The 14453-nt window shown below is 43.9% G+C and overlaps 2 protein-coding genes and 1 pseudogene across 6 annotated transcripts in view; all 3 read left to right on the plus strand.

Moving 5' to 3' along the window:
• Positions 1–5802, plus strand: part of EFCAB5 (EF-hand calcium binding domain 5) — a 56008-nt gene extending 50206 nt beyond the window's left edge. Inside the window, exons 19-21 of the mRNA XM_073316004.1 lie at positions 265–494; positions 1511–1607; positions 5526–5802. Of these exons, the coding sequence (XP_073172105.1) occupies positions 265–494; positions 1511–1607; positions 5526–5740 (542 nt within the window). The 3' untranslated portion in view covers positions 5741–5802. The remainder of the gene's footprint in view (positions 1–264; positions 495–1510; positions 1608–5525) is intronic.
• Positions 5803–6707: 905 nt separating this feature from the next.
• Positions 6708–6859, plus strand: LOC140899908 (U1 spliceosomal RNA; annotated as a pseudogene).
• NSRP1 (nuclear speckle splicing regulatory protein 1) overlaps positions 6845–14453 on the plus strand; it is a 33001-nt gene continuing 25392 nt past the window's right edge. Inside the window, exons 1-3 of one of the 5 annotated variants that reach the window (XM_073315666.1) lie at positions 6845–6863; positions 10508–10595; positions 13955–14050. In XM_073315666.1, coding sequence (XP_073171767.1) covers positions 10551–10595; positions 13955–14050 — 141 coding nt within the window. In that variant the 5' untranslated portion in view covers positions 6845–6863; positions 10508–10550. Of the gene's footprint in view, positions 6864–6949; positions 7055–7486; positions 7603–10507; positions 10596–13954; positions 14051–14453 lie in introns of those variants that run through there. The other 4 variants (XM_073315663.1, XM_073315664.1, XM_073315665.1 and 1 more) reach the window with 4 other exon arrangements.

The raw sequence follows: 14453 nt of genomic DNA on the forward strand, positions 1-14453 counted from the left end.
AGGGTCTGGGCCTGTGTGTTCTTCAGGGTTGCTCAGAATGGAATCCAGATCATGAGCTTTGCCTCCCTTCCCCTGATCCATATACATTTTGAAAACACTGACACTCCTAGGCTGTTCGTAAACAGACCATTTATGAATACTATCTGTATTAGAACTGGAAGGGAAAGTTAATCATAAGGAGGGCAGACCCCTGTATTCAAACCTTACATCTTCAGTAGCAGGTCTTTCTGAGCCTCTTCTTGAAAGGTTGGCTTGTGATTCCAGTTGCAGAGCACATTGCGGATCTGAGGCGTGCACAGATTCTCTTCCATCGGCTCATGCTGCAGGACTTGCGTGAGTGTATCCAGAAACTCAGTCCCGAGTCCTTTGCCAACATAAAGCGCTACGCAGAGCCTCCAGCCATGGTGCATAACATACTAAAGGGTGTGCTGCTTCTTTTCTACCCAGAGTGGGTAGGTTCGGAGAAGATTGCGAACTGGAGTCATTGTGTACTGGTGAGATATCAAGTTCTTGAGCCACTCTCTGTTTAGGCAAACAACCCAAAAAGACACAATGGGACTTGTCAAGGGTGATATGAGAAAGAAATATGCTCCTGGAGATATGAGCAGTGGGGAGGCAGTGGACCTAAGGGGTTAACAGGCCAGATTTCATAAAGAGTGGAGAATGGAAAAGAGTGGAGAATCTATATATCTATATATCACTATGAATCTATAAGATATATCTATGCCTAAGTAGTAGATAAACAAGGAGAAAATATCCATTTCTTACCAAGTTCCATGAACGAACAGCAACATTAGTTTACCATGAATATCTCTAAAATGTAATATGGAATGTGATTTGCTATAAAACTTCAACAGGTTCTACAAAAAAAAATCTGATTTCAGTGTGCCTTCTGCCCTCCTTTGTACTCCTTGTCACAGCCCTCTTCCCTCTGTTTCTTTCCAGTTCCTCATATTCCAGTCCCTTGTCATAACCAACTGGCAATTTAGACTTCCTTGTTTGTTTCAATATTAATAAAGTCCCATAGTAAACATAATTCAAGAAGATAAATTCCAAGCCTGGACAGCAGAACTGGGAATGATGATTTCTGTTTCTATAGGGTTTTAGAAAGGTGTTATATATAGCAAAGGTGTCAGTGTAAAATACAAATCTAATGTATATCTCTCAGTATAAATAAACACTCACAGAGAATACGGTTGAATAAACAGATGTAGCATGACAGTCAATTTACTATTATATTGGAAGGACATTTTATCATATTAAGAACCATTGGAAGACTTACAGGTCCCCTCATCCCTTTGCCCCTCGTACCTCACTTGCCTGCCCTCCCGCTCTTCAATTTTTCAGTCTTCCCAGCCTCCTGCCATCATACCACCACTCCCTTCTGCCTCTCCATCTCCATCAGTGTTCCCACAAACTTCACACCAGTTTGGCTTGGCTACCTTTAGTAACTTTGTAACCTTTTACTGTTTTTCCTGACCACCCTGTGATTCTATTCTTTGCATTGCAGAAACTTGATGGTGATTTGATTCAAAAGATCTGCTGCTTTGACCCAACTGCCACGAATGGGCAGGTTCAGACGGGGCTGCTGGCTAACTGTATCAAAGGTATATATCAAAAACGAATTCTGGGGTCATATGCTGCATCTAAGTATTGTCTCAATGAACTCTCAGCTGCATTTTTGGTCCCCCAACTATTTAAACTACAGACAAAGCATTCTAAACTTCTGTGGAATCTTTTTTGATGAATAAGAAAGACAGCCCTGCTAAGTATGATATCAAAACTCACAGCTCCAAGAGATGGCAGCCCATCTGCTTTGAAATGGGTTCCGTCACCACATGTCGGAGAACAAAAGTTACTTTGATGAGTAAACTCTTTTTCTATACATTTCAGGCTGCTCTGACTTATACCAGGGACCTGACCCAGGTCAGAACAGACCCAGGATTGGGGGACCACAAAATGGCTAATCATCATCTTTGTAAACAACAGCCCACAGACGCACCAAGTGCTTGTTGGTTGCAAGTAAGGATCTGGGCCTCAGTCCGTCTCTCTCTCTCCTCATGAGGATGAGCTTTCCAGGGTGGTAGGACGTGGAAGAGGCTGTTATAATTCTGAACATTTATAACAGGAACATGCAGGTTTCCTGTTGACTTGTGTTTAGATTTTCACAACATCTTTTTATATTACGCGTCCCCCCCCCAAATACTCTTTCATTTGTTTAACAACAAACTGTCCTTTGCTGAGCTGATGCTAGATGGAGGGTCTGTGAAAATCAGATGAGCGGTTGGCACTCACTAATTAAACTTGGCTTATTTATTGATACTACCTTGACACGTACCTTTTTATAGATGTAGCCTAGGCATGAACAGTAAACATTTAACCAGGCCTGGCTCCTTCCCTTCTGACATTAAACTAATTTATTGCAGCAACAAGAGCAGCCCCAGGCAGCCCCTCTTTCCCCACAATTCAAGCCCTGGATTAGATGGAGAGAATATAGTTCTACATTTGTAAAAGACAAGGTGCTGCTATTCTACAAAGGAACAGTTACGTGGCATGTAACCTATTCTGGGACTCAAACCAATTAGGATTTAGGAACTGAGGAGACAAATCAGTGGTCTAAATGCAATACCACTGACGGTCATATGTATCAATTTCAAAATGTATTACAACATTCACATAGATACATGTTCCTGCGTTTTCCTCACATGCGCCACACACCTGTACTGTAATATAATATGAAGCACTTAACTGCCTACACCATGTACCAGTAAAGCAAGAGAGAGTGGAAGTAAAATAAAACTTCTCCGTGGTATACACATCAGAATTAGTCCAGGTCCCTTTAATGCTGTGCACCTACTAGTTACCTTTAATTGGTACATATCAAAATAGCTGAAAAGGGCAACTAAACTTTAACCTCAGAATCTGAACATGGAGAAAACACTTTGCTTTTCTCACCTTTACTAGCATTTTAATGTCAAATGTCTAGTATTAAAGCCTAGCACAGCACCCAGCACAAATCCTATCACAATACAAGTAAACAGTAAAAGATGGAATTGATTTATACATAATTGATTTATTAAGTTGAAACCTCCCATTACAACAAACCAGATTACAGAGTAACAGCTGTCACATTTAATTACATTTTTTAATTAAAGCAGAATCTATAAAACATACTAGTCCATAAAAAATAAAATCAGGGTGCCATGGAAGAGACTTTCTGAAAGCATCTAACTGATTTCTTTATGGATTCATATGGACGTTCTAGAGGAACTTCCACACCCTTATTTAAAATCAGTACAACCAGTTAATCTGTTTCAGAGCAGGATGAACTAAAACAAGTCAGGACAAAATTCGACCAATGTCTGCCTTCTAAAGCAACCTGATGAACAGCAAGGACACATCTGATCTCTCTCACAACTTAGGTCAGGGTAGTCATTATTTTTTGTCAAGGTCCAAATTTCTTGGTCAAGGTATAGTCAAAGGCCAGACTCCAGAGAAAATAATAATAATAATAATAAGTAAATAAAAAGATTTTGGGGTCTGTACAAAAGCATCTCGCAGTCCGGATTTGGTCCACAGTCCACCTATTCGCAAAAAGAAAAGGAGGACTTGTGGCACCTTAGAGACTAACCAATTTATTTGAGCATGAGCTTTCGTGAGCTACAGCTCACTTCATCGGATGCATACCGTGGAAGTTTCCACAGTATGCATCCGATGAAGTGAGCTGTAGCTCACGAAAGCTCATGCTCAAATAAATTGGTTAGTCTCTAAGGTGCCACAAGTCCTCCTTTTCTTTTTGCGAATACAGACTAACACGGCTGTTACTCTGAAACCAGTCCACCTATTGACTACCCCTGACTTACGTGCAGCAGAGATTTGTATAACTCGCCAAAGTGACCACGAACAGAAATAAAAGGACAGGACTATAGGACACAGAACTGGAAGGGACCTCCGGGGTCATCAAGTCCAGTCCCCTGCTATTGCAGGCAATCCAGGACAGCAATAATTATCCCTGGTTGGTACATAATTCAGATTTCACAAATGGAAAATAATTAGGAAGAATCATGGCATCAAGTTGAAAGAATGTATGCATACTAACAATTCCACAAGAACTAAATAGCACTGGGAAGGAAAGGATCTTGTCTGGCTCATCCCAGCTTGAATCACTGAGGATGTGGCAGACAGGCTTAAAAGGCAGCAAACATGTCTGAGAACAAAATTGTGCTATAGAGACTAACTAGGTTATAGCATGGCGTGGGAAGCATGGGTCTCAGAGAAAAATAAACACTGCTCAGAGAAACCAGGCTAGACTGTGTTGGCTACAACCACATCTAAACATGACGGTAGCTTCTATAGCTCATCTATGATCTTAGTGAGAGTTGAGCCAGAGAGAATAAGTCACCTTCCTACAGCTCCTCTAAGAACAACTATCAAAGGAATTTAATATATAATATCAAATATTTGTATTTACGCTTCAACAGGTCTTTCTACCTGCCTCTGCCAGGCTATGTTATTACCTTGTCTTTGGGTCAGTGCACAGTTGGATGCATGCACAACACACAAGTGTATTATTTTCTTTGGTTCAACCATGCACATGTTAAAAGGACCTTTTAAAACTCAATGGGCCAAGTTCAGCTCAGGTGAAACTCGGTTGATTTGCCCTACTGAACCCAGACCTGAATTTTCCAGCACATTTACAGGGCTGATTCATTCCAACCATCCAAACTGAAAGACATGCAAACACATCTAACAGCACAAGAATAAACTTTGCTGTCTAATCGTCAAACAAGGTGGGTGAGGTATCTTTTATTGGATCAACATTTGTTGATGAGAGAGACAAAGAAGAGCTCTTTGTGACTCAAAAGTTTGTCTCTTTCACCAGCAGAAGTTGGTCCAATAAAAGATATTACCTCACCCACCTTGTCTCTCTAATATCCTGGGATGGAGGAGGATACAACTACACTGCACAGAATAGTCAGACAGTAACGTGAGAGGGTTTGTTTGCTCCCAGCAGGTGTCAGCATTCTAATATACCAATCGTGAATGCTGCTTGTCTCATTTTAAAAAATCTATAGCATTTGTAAACCAAATTCAATGGATTGAAAAGGCAAATTACTACTTTCTAAACAGCCATGGATTAATATTCCATGGCTGTTTATAAAGTAGTAATTTGCCTTTGCCCAACATAGCTTTTCTGCAATAGAAACAATCAAATATGCAGCAGTGGATGATGGTTACTAATTCTCATCCAGCTAGAAAGTATGGTTGTAGTTCAAGTCTTAAAGTAGGAACTTCCTGGGGCAGTTTGACTCTTGGGATGCTCACTTTGGATTTCTTTAGTAAGTGAAAAACTCTAGGTCATGATTCTGCATTAGAATCTGCTAGTATGGGACCCCTGAGCTTGTGCAATATTCCACAAACTTTTGGACTCCACATGGGTACAGGGATCTATGCGAGCGGGTCATGCTAGAGCACTGGCCCTAGTTTTGAAATGGACTTCTGTGTTATGATTTTGTTTGTTTTAGGTATACCTAGAGAAGAGGTGTGGAAGCATAACTCTGTTCCAGCTGAATACCTGTACAACTGGGCACTTACCTGTCTAACACTAATAGAGCTCACAAAGGAACTACAGCATACACAAGATTCACCTTTAGCATCTCTGACTCCAAGACCCAGTCTGATTGCATATAAGTCAACAGAAGTTTTGCTGTCCTCTAACCCTAGTGATTCTATTATTTAATGTTACTTTTAAATGTTTGGCTTTATGTTTGCTATTCATAGCTAATAAACATAAGTTGCTTACCCGGTGTAGAAAATCATTAGGAATATCTAAGTAATTTATTTAGAAACGTTAAAAGGAATAATTCTGATAACATAGGTGGGTCATTCTAAACTCAAGAGACTTGACTGAAGAGAATACCATTCGGTTTTCATTTAATTCTGACGAGAAGAGGATTAAGCAAGAGGGCAAATATAACTTGTATGTCTAGCACATTACATGATTCATAAACGATAACAGAAAAAGCCCTTCCGAATTGAATTGTGTATTTAGCAAAGATTCATTTTCCTAAAGTGACATTTTCAAAGTCACTTTAAGCCCAGAAAAGATTGTTGAAGAGCATGCTTTTAGTTCTCCCAATGGGCAGAACACTTATTCTGGAAAATCCCTCTAGTTTTAATGTGACAGGAGTTTTCTTATTGGGTTAAAGCTTGTTTACAGCAAACTTTACTGCTCTGTTGCAAGATTCCATCTTTGCAATAAAGTATCTTTTGGCAGAATCAGTTTTTTAATAAAATGTTGGGAAATTAAACTTCTTTTTCTTTATTTAGTTGACAAAGTGTGATGTCTACCAAATACTTTCTAATTTGAGATTGCAGGTTGCTTTTAACCTCCCCATATAAAATGATGGTGATTATCTGATAGCTGCTTCTAACTGGCAAGTGGGTTTCATATTTTTGTTAGGGGAAAGGCTTTTCAGGTCACTTACAGTGATATTTCTAGGAACAATGTCTTTACAGATATTATACTGATAACCACAAGCACTTGTCCCTTCAGAAGATGCTCACAAACAATTCATTGTGAATACAAGTTACTTACTAAGCTTCATGAATGGAACAAAAAAGGTAGGGTGCTTATAGATGACATGGTTTGTTTCAGCGAGTCAAAGTAACACACCAGGGCTTTGGCTAGTTCAGGGTCTGCAGCGGGCAGGGGCGATACCAGGCTCAGGAAGGTGGTTTTCCCAGGGCGGGGCTCACCCGTTGCCCTGCGGGTGCGCTGACCCCGGCGATTTCCCCAAAGGCGGGAAACTCGGCTGCAGCGCCTGTGGTAGTGGCGCGCTGCTTTTGTTTCCCCTTTTCAGGTACCTGCAGCGACAGGTGCCTGCTCTGCACGGGCGCTTTGCTGGCAGCGGGCGGGCGGGCGCCAAAGGCCCGGAGCGCGCCCGGCGGGGCGGGAGGCAGGCCGCAGGCTCAGGCCCTTCACTCGCGGAGAGATGATCAGGCTGACAAAAGCTGGGAGCCCCAGCACTTGCGGGTGCCCGCACTGCCCTAGGTGAAGCGTCGCTTGGCGAAAGCCGGTTGCCCGCCGCCTCACGCCAGGAGTCCCGCGTGGCCGAGCGATCCGTTCGCCCCCCAAAAAGCGAACAGCATCTCGCCGCGTTTTACCGCGGAGAGCCGGGTTCAGGGCCCTGACCCCCAGTACGCCCCGAGCCGCCCCTGCCCTGCGGCGGGGCAGGGAAACGCCCCCGAGGGCGGCACGGGGGCGGCGAGGGAGACCCGTTTTGCGTCGCTCGAAGCGGCTTTCCCCCCCCCGCGCCGCTCACGGGGCCCCGCGTTCACCCGGCAGGGACCCTCGGGCGCGCCCCGTCTGAGCCCGGCCGAGCTTCCCGCCGCGCCCCGGCGGGCTGAATGCCTCCCCCCCCCCCGCCGCGCGCGGATATCGCCCCCCCGCCCCCCGCGCGCGGATATCAGCCCCCCCCACCCCCGGCCCCACCGTCCCGCCTGCGGCGCGAGGCGGAACCGGCGCCGAGCGGGAGGCGGCGGTGCCCGGATGCAGCAGCGCAGCGCGCCCGACCCCAAGATGGCGGCGCCGAGCAAGCAGTGAGCGGGGCCCGGGCGCGTCAGGGGGGGGCCCGGGCGCGTCAGGGGGGGGCCCGGGCGCGTCAGGGGGGGGCCATGAGAGACTCTGGGGACGGGAGAAGCGCCTGGGGGAAGGGACTGGGAGGAGAGGGGGCCTGGGAGGTGATGGGGCTGAGGGGGTGGTGCGAGGGGGGAGGGCAGTGAAGGGGAGGTTGGGGAGAGACCCCCATGGGGGCCTGGGAGGTGATGGTGTTGAGGGGGTGGTGCCATGGGGGAGAGGCCCCTGGGGGAGATGATGCCATGGCGGAGGGCAGGGAAGGGGAGGTTGGGGGAGAGGCCCATGAGGTCAAAGGGAATGGGGTTGAGATGAGGGGACATGAGGGCCAGTTGGGGGGATGGTGGCATTGGGGGAATGACAATGTGGGGGAGTGGCTTTGGGGATATAGGGTCCTGTGTGTGGTAGGCTGAGAGGATAGGGCCCCAGGGGGACACGGAGGGGGGTCACCAGGGCCTGGGATTGGTGGGGAGTCTGGGGTCCTGTTGGGGAAGGAGATAGGGTGATACAGTTGGGGGCAGGGGATGGGATGGTGAGGGTAGATGAGAACATGGGGCAGATGCTGGGGATGTGGGGCAGCTCTTGAAAACACCACCTGTGGGCAGTGGGGTTACTCACGTGGGCCCCTGCAAAACAGTGTGGTGGACCAAGGCATGCTCAGAAACAATCTTCACCTGGGGCTGTATGATAAGCAGATGACTTACAAATCACTTCATTTTGTTTTATTCAATCTGGGCTCTAGGGTCTCAGGGCTGCAACTTTGGAGAGGGCAAACATTGCAAGGGAATGTTTGTTTGTTTTAAAAGCAACTGTTTATCCTGGAAGCTTCTTGCACCAAATTAATAGAAATATATCATTGGGTCTAGAGCTAGTAAAAGTTTGTTTTTCCCAAATCTAATTTTGGGGTCAAATTTATTATTGTTTACTTCCTGTACAACTCACAAAGCCTTTCCAAACAGGAAAGAAGACATGTTCCCTGCCCCTAGGAGCTCTTAGGCCTGGTCTACACTTAAAAATTAGATCAACCTAGCTACATCTCTCAAGGCAGGCAGCCTGTCTCCCTACCCACCTCTACTGCACTCATCACCTTCCAGTAGTGCCTTAAGTGGCATGACTAACATCTGTCACATGTAGTTCCTTCCCTCTCATCCTGCTGGGGGCAGGGAGGGGAATTGTGTGTGCAATGGAGTGTTTTTTATTGGTATGTTTTTTGTTTTTAATGTATCTCTTGTTCTGTGTGTGTATATACAAGAGGGCCAGTCAAAGAGGTGTGCCTTAATTTGGAGTGGAAGGTGGTGAGGTTTGGGATTGTCCTTCGTTCCTGTGAGAGTTTGTTCCACAGTCCAGTACCAGCCCCCTGAGAAAGCTCTTGTTTCTTGCACCATAGAGTTCATTTGTGCATGGGAGCAGAGTTTCAACTACACACTTAATTCTGGATCTTCAGGTCATGGTGTACTTCTGCAGTACAAGTAATAAATAATAATAGGTGATCTTTTAGATGGCCTGGGCCCAAGCCTCTGCATGCCTTGAAAATAGTATTGAGACCTTGAACTTGACTTGATATTCTATAGCAGTGGATCTCAACCTTTCCAGACTACTGTACCCCTTTCAGGAGTCTGATTTGTCCTGCATACCTCCAAGTTTCACCTTACTTAAAAACTACTTGCTTACAAAATCAGACCTAAAAATACAAAAGTGTCTCAGCACACTATTACTGAAAAATGACTGACTTTCTCATTTTTACCATATAATTATAAAATAAAACAATTGGAATATAAATATTGTACTTACATTTCAGTGTATAGTATATAGAGAAGTATAAACAAGTCATTGTACGATATTTTAGTTTGTACTGACTTTGCTAGTGCTTTTTATGTAGCGTGTTGTAAAACTAGGCAAATAAGTAGATGAGTTGATGTACTTCCTGAAAGACGGCTGCGTACCCTGAGGGTACGCGTACCCTTGGTTAAGAACCACTTTTCTACAGGAACCCTCTGTAGGGAGCAGCTACAGGTTTGATGTGCTCACAGTATCCTGTGTTGGTGAGAGAATGCTGCTGCATGTTTCGTACTAACAAACCCTTCCCAAAAGAGTAGAACTAATCTCTTAAGAAAGACAAATGTTTATTTGTAGGCTTGGCAGAATTTGATTTTTATTTTTTTTTATAATTTCAATGAATAATATCGATTTTATTTTTAAATATTTTTTCAATTTTTATCAATTTAAATTTTCACAGTTGCGTAAAATTATGGGACATTAGATAACGGGAGGCAGACAATAATTATTTAATGACAGATGTTGAGATTCAAAAAGTTAAAACATTATAACCATTAAAACACAAATTGTTAATATCACATCAAAATATACAAAGTAAAGATCCTTAAATCAAACTCAAGTAAGAAAAATGCTGCTTGTGAATTTATTAATCTGTTCATTTTGATTATTGGTGGAAATTATTTTTCGAGGTGTGCGTGTGTATGAGATTATGCCCGTGTTTAATCCTTTGCAGAATAAAGAGCCCGAACTAGTTTCTTCTTATGGTAGAAATGGGCTTTCAGGAGGGATTTAAGTGAGAGGGTACTGGCTTTGTGGACCAGCTCTGGAAGGGCATTGACTGGAGAGTGGGTGGCATGGGAAAAAGCTTGAAGACTGCTGTAGGAGAAGCGTATGAATGGGTGACAAGGTCGGCTACATTGTACCAAATGTCCTAAATTATGCCCAATAACTGTGGCACTGATGCTGATTTTGCTAGTGTGCTATTTTCTGTTTTTAAAATTGGGTGGTTGTTTTCTTTGTCTTGGAATATAATACATATATTACCGTATTATTGTCAATAATACTAAAAGGGTGATTTCTAACCTTTTTCTCCAGATATGGGCTTATTTTGCCCAAGAAAGCATTGCAGAAAACTCTGATGTTGAAGAAACATTCAGTCTTCGCAGATGACTCTGATGAGGAGGTTAGTTATCAATAATTTTCTCCACAGTAACACTGAAATGTACATTTCATTCTGCTGCTTTTCAGTACGTTAAATGGAGGATTACTTTGAGCTGAATATCGATTGGGAACATTTTATGGGCAGATGCCTGCTAATAACAAAAGAAGTCCAAATTCAATATACATTTCATTTCCAAAAATGCCTTTTTGAGTAGCATGATCTAGTGGTGAAAGCAAAGATCTGGGCCTGGGGAGCTCTCAGTTCTTTCCTTGATTCTGCCGCTAATTTGTGTGATCTTGAGCAAAGTACTTAACTTCTCTGTAGGCAAATGGTTCTTTGAAATAGATTTTTGCTATTCTGGAACTGTTATGTCCAGAACTCAAAAGACCTTTAACAGCTCATTTCTTCAGCTTGTCTCTATAATTAAAATAAGTCTGCACTAATGCTTCTAAAAGTGTGTAGTCTGGGGTATTTCTGAAGAACATTGTGCAGTTTAAAGTTCAGAGTTCTGTACTGTTTTTAAGGGGTACATTTTGTTTTAGGTATTTTTGAAATACAAATCAGTGCTCTAATAGCCTGATCCAACTTCATTTGAAGTCCTATCTGAATCTTAATGAAAACAGTGCAAAATTAACCCTGATGTGTATGAAAACTTTTATTTTAACACAATAGGTAAGAAATAGTCAGAGTTGTGCACCTGAGAGTTGTCTGGTTATGCCATACGCATTTGAAGTTACTTTGTATAGTGTGAAAAGGAGTATAATTTATCGCAGGTTTATCACTTGTGAGTTATGAGTCTATACAGGTAAAATTACACTCTATCCCTATGTTTGTAGCTCTGTCTGACATGTTCTATTCCATAGACTTGTTTGGTGGCTGGGTGAGCAAGTTGAACATATTATTCATGTGGACAAAATAAAAGATGAAATGTCTCGTAAGTCTCAGGAACAGAATGAAGTAACTGCACTAGTCAGATGTTTTTGTAAACAGATTGTAAAATTTTAAGGATGAACAATAATTCATCCTTGTGTTTAATCCAAACAAAGGTCCCAACCCTGTAAACACTTATCCACACGCTTAAGTTTACTTATGTGAGTAGTCTGATTTAATTTAGTGGTGCTACTTGTGAGAGTAAAGTTAAGTACATGTTTGGAGGATCTGGGCCAAACCTCACAAAGATTCTTTGACAGCTTATTTTTGTTAAGCATTCACAAAAATTGAGTTCATAATTGGCATGGAGCATAATTAGGAAGTGAAATGATCTTCTAGAAATCTAAACTTCGTAGAGTTTAAAGAATTCCTGCTTTGTCAGTAGTTGATTGGGATATGGAAGAATGCCATAGACTTTTTGTATTTCTTTTCCTTGATGATGCAATTTGATTTCTGGATGATGACTTCCATGACATTTCAAGTCGAGCGTTAGGACAGTGTACAATACTGCTAGTACATGACTTACCTAAACATGTACTCTGGTTCTTCTTCGAGTGCTTGCTCATATCAGTTCCAGTTAGGTGTGTGCACGCTGCATGCACGGCTGTCGGAAGGTTTTCCGTAGCAGCCACCCGTCGGGCCGGCTGTGGAGCCACCTGGAGTGATGCCGATATGGCGTTTTATATACGACCCTGCCGGCCCGACCCCCCTTCAGTTCCTTCTTACTGCCAGTGACAGTTGTTGGAACAGTGGTTTCTTGTTCTCCAGTTGTCTACTACTCCCTAGCTATCTTACTTATCTCTGTATATAGTTACCCATTGTTAGTTAATTGTTTAGTCATTATCTCTAGTGTTAAGTATAGTTTATAGCAGTTGAGGGTTTTCCCCTTCAACGAGTGTCCTATGGGGCATGCCATCCCAGGGCTTCAAACCTTGTAGCTCTTGCGGCAAGCTTATGCCCACGGCAATCTGCACAACTCCTGTCTTCGGTGCCTGGGAGAGGCCCACCAGGCAGACGTGTAAAATTTGCAAGGCGTTTAAATCCCGAACCAGAAAGGAGAGGGACGCTTGCCTGAAATAACTCTACATGGAGTCTGCTCTCCATCCGCCACAAGACTTGGGCCCGAGCGCCTCGATGCAGGGTGCTCCTCCAGCGGTGCCGTCTACAGCTTTGCAAAAGGACTCGGCACGCCCTCCTAGGGGCTGGTGATCTCCCGGGGCCCAGAAGCGCTCCCCCCGGCACTGCTCCCCCTCCCTGGCCGCCTGTAAAAAGCAGGCCATGGGAGGACTTCCTCAGAGGCTTGAAGCAGATGCTGCAGCCCCAGCAGGACACCCATAAGACTGACAGACCCTCCAGTAGGCCTCAGCCCGCATGGGCCCTCGGTCCCCCGGGCAGCCCCACGCCACCAGACTCTCTGCAGGTGGAGGAGGTCACGCTGACCTCCACTCCGGACACTTTTGAGGCCTCTAGAGGGCTCATTGAGATGACTGCGCCTGTGTCCCCGATCTCAAGGCCTCCATCAGCTCGAGCCCCGGTACCATCAAGGGGCAAACCGGCAATGTTTGGGCCATCTGCCCCCAGACCAGCATCACTGCGCCGGCCTGAGTCCCAGCGCTGTTCTGAGTCCCAGCACCGCACGTATGTTACGTGCCAGTCTGACTCGCGGCACTGGTCTTGCAGCCCCGATCCTCGGAGCTGTTCCCCACTCTAGGTGGTCATCAGCTGATAGGTTGTGGTCCCGCTCGAGGTCTAGGTCATGGTCTGAGACCTTGCGGCACTGCTCAGACCATCCTCGTTCCGTGCACCGCTCTCCATTGCAGCACCGCACCTCTCCAAGTTGCCGATCGCAGCGCAGATCTCCGGCACGGCAACAGTCGTGGTCACTCTCTCAACACCGCTCCCCATTGAGGCAAGGTCCAACTTCTTGGCACCTGTCGACCTCACGGTACCGCTCTCCACAATGGCACTGGTTGCCGCCTAGATCTCGCTATTCCTTGCAGTACCCATCCCACCAGTTGCGGGACACGGAGCTTTCCTTGATGCACTTGAGCACCGCCCCTCCTTGACCGTCCCGCTCCCAATCTTCCTCCCTTAGGTGGAAATGGCTATACACAAAAAGTAAATAAACTACAAATAGTTATTTTCCCCCCTCTAATCCCATTCAATTCACAGTACTAGTTTTCACATTTTCAGATAGCAGTGTGTTTTTTTTTTTTTAATGGATCCATATCCCTTTAACATTTCAGGAGGAAAGATTATTGCATTTTCTTTTACCTTTACCTTAATAATTTGAGCATAAAGTATCAGCACATTAATTTAAAGAAAATATTGTCAACTCAAATTTTAGCCAACATTTAGATTTTTAAAATGAAATATTTAAAAATCAGAAGCCCTATAGAAATCAACAATTTGTTCCAAAATATTCAGTGTAAACCGTAATTGCTATACAGTTTTTGCAGCAGAGAGAACCTGAAAGAGCACGGATCAGAAGCAAAACCGAAACTGATTCATTAATTTTTACTGTCCAAGCTGGACAAATGCAAAAAGTAAGTAAATGGTTAAAAGGAAATTGTATTATTAGTTTGAATAACCTGTAGCCTTACTAGTAACCAAGAAATTTAGTTTGTTTAAAATACAAGATGTTTAAATTTATCCAGCTCACTTTTAAAAAATATATTAATAACTTATAAAGAAAAGGAGTACTAGTGGCACCTTAGAGATTAACCAATTTATTTGAGCATAAGCTTTCATGCATCCGATGAAGTGAGCTGTAGCTCACGAAAGCTTATGCTCAAATAAGTTGGTTAGTCTCTAAGGTGCCACAAGTCCTCCTGTTCTTTTTGTGAATACAGACTAACACGGCTGCTTCTCTGAAACCTATCGTTAATAACTTAATAATTTCTACCTGCTCCAGCAGAGGGTGCAGCAACCCATGCAAATTACAGTTCG

Source organism: Lepidochelys kempii, chromosome 17 (assembly GCF_965140265.1).
Source record: "Lepidochelys kempii isolate rLepKem1 chromosome 17, rLepKem1.hap2, whole genome shotgun sequence".
Lineage (NCBI taxonomy): Eukaryota > Metazoa > Chordata > Testudines > Cheloniidae > Lepidochelys > Lepidochelys kempii.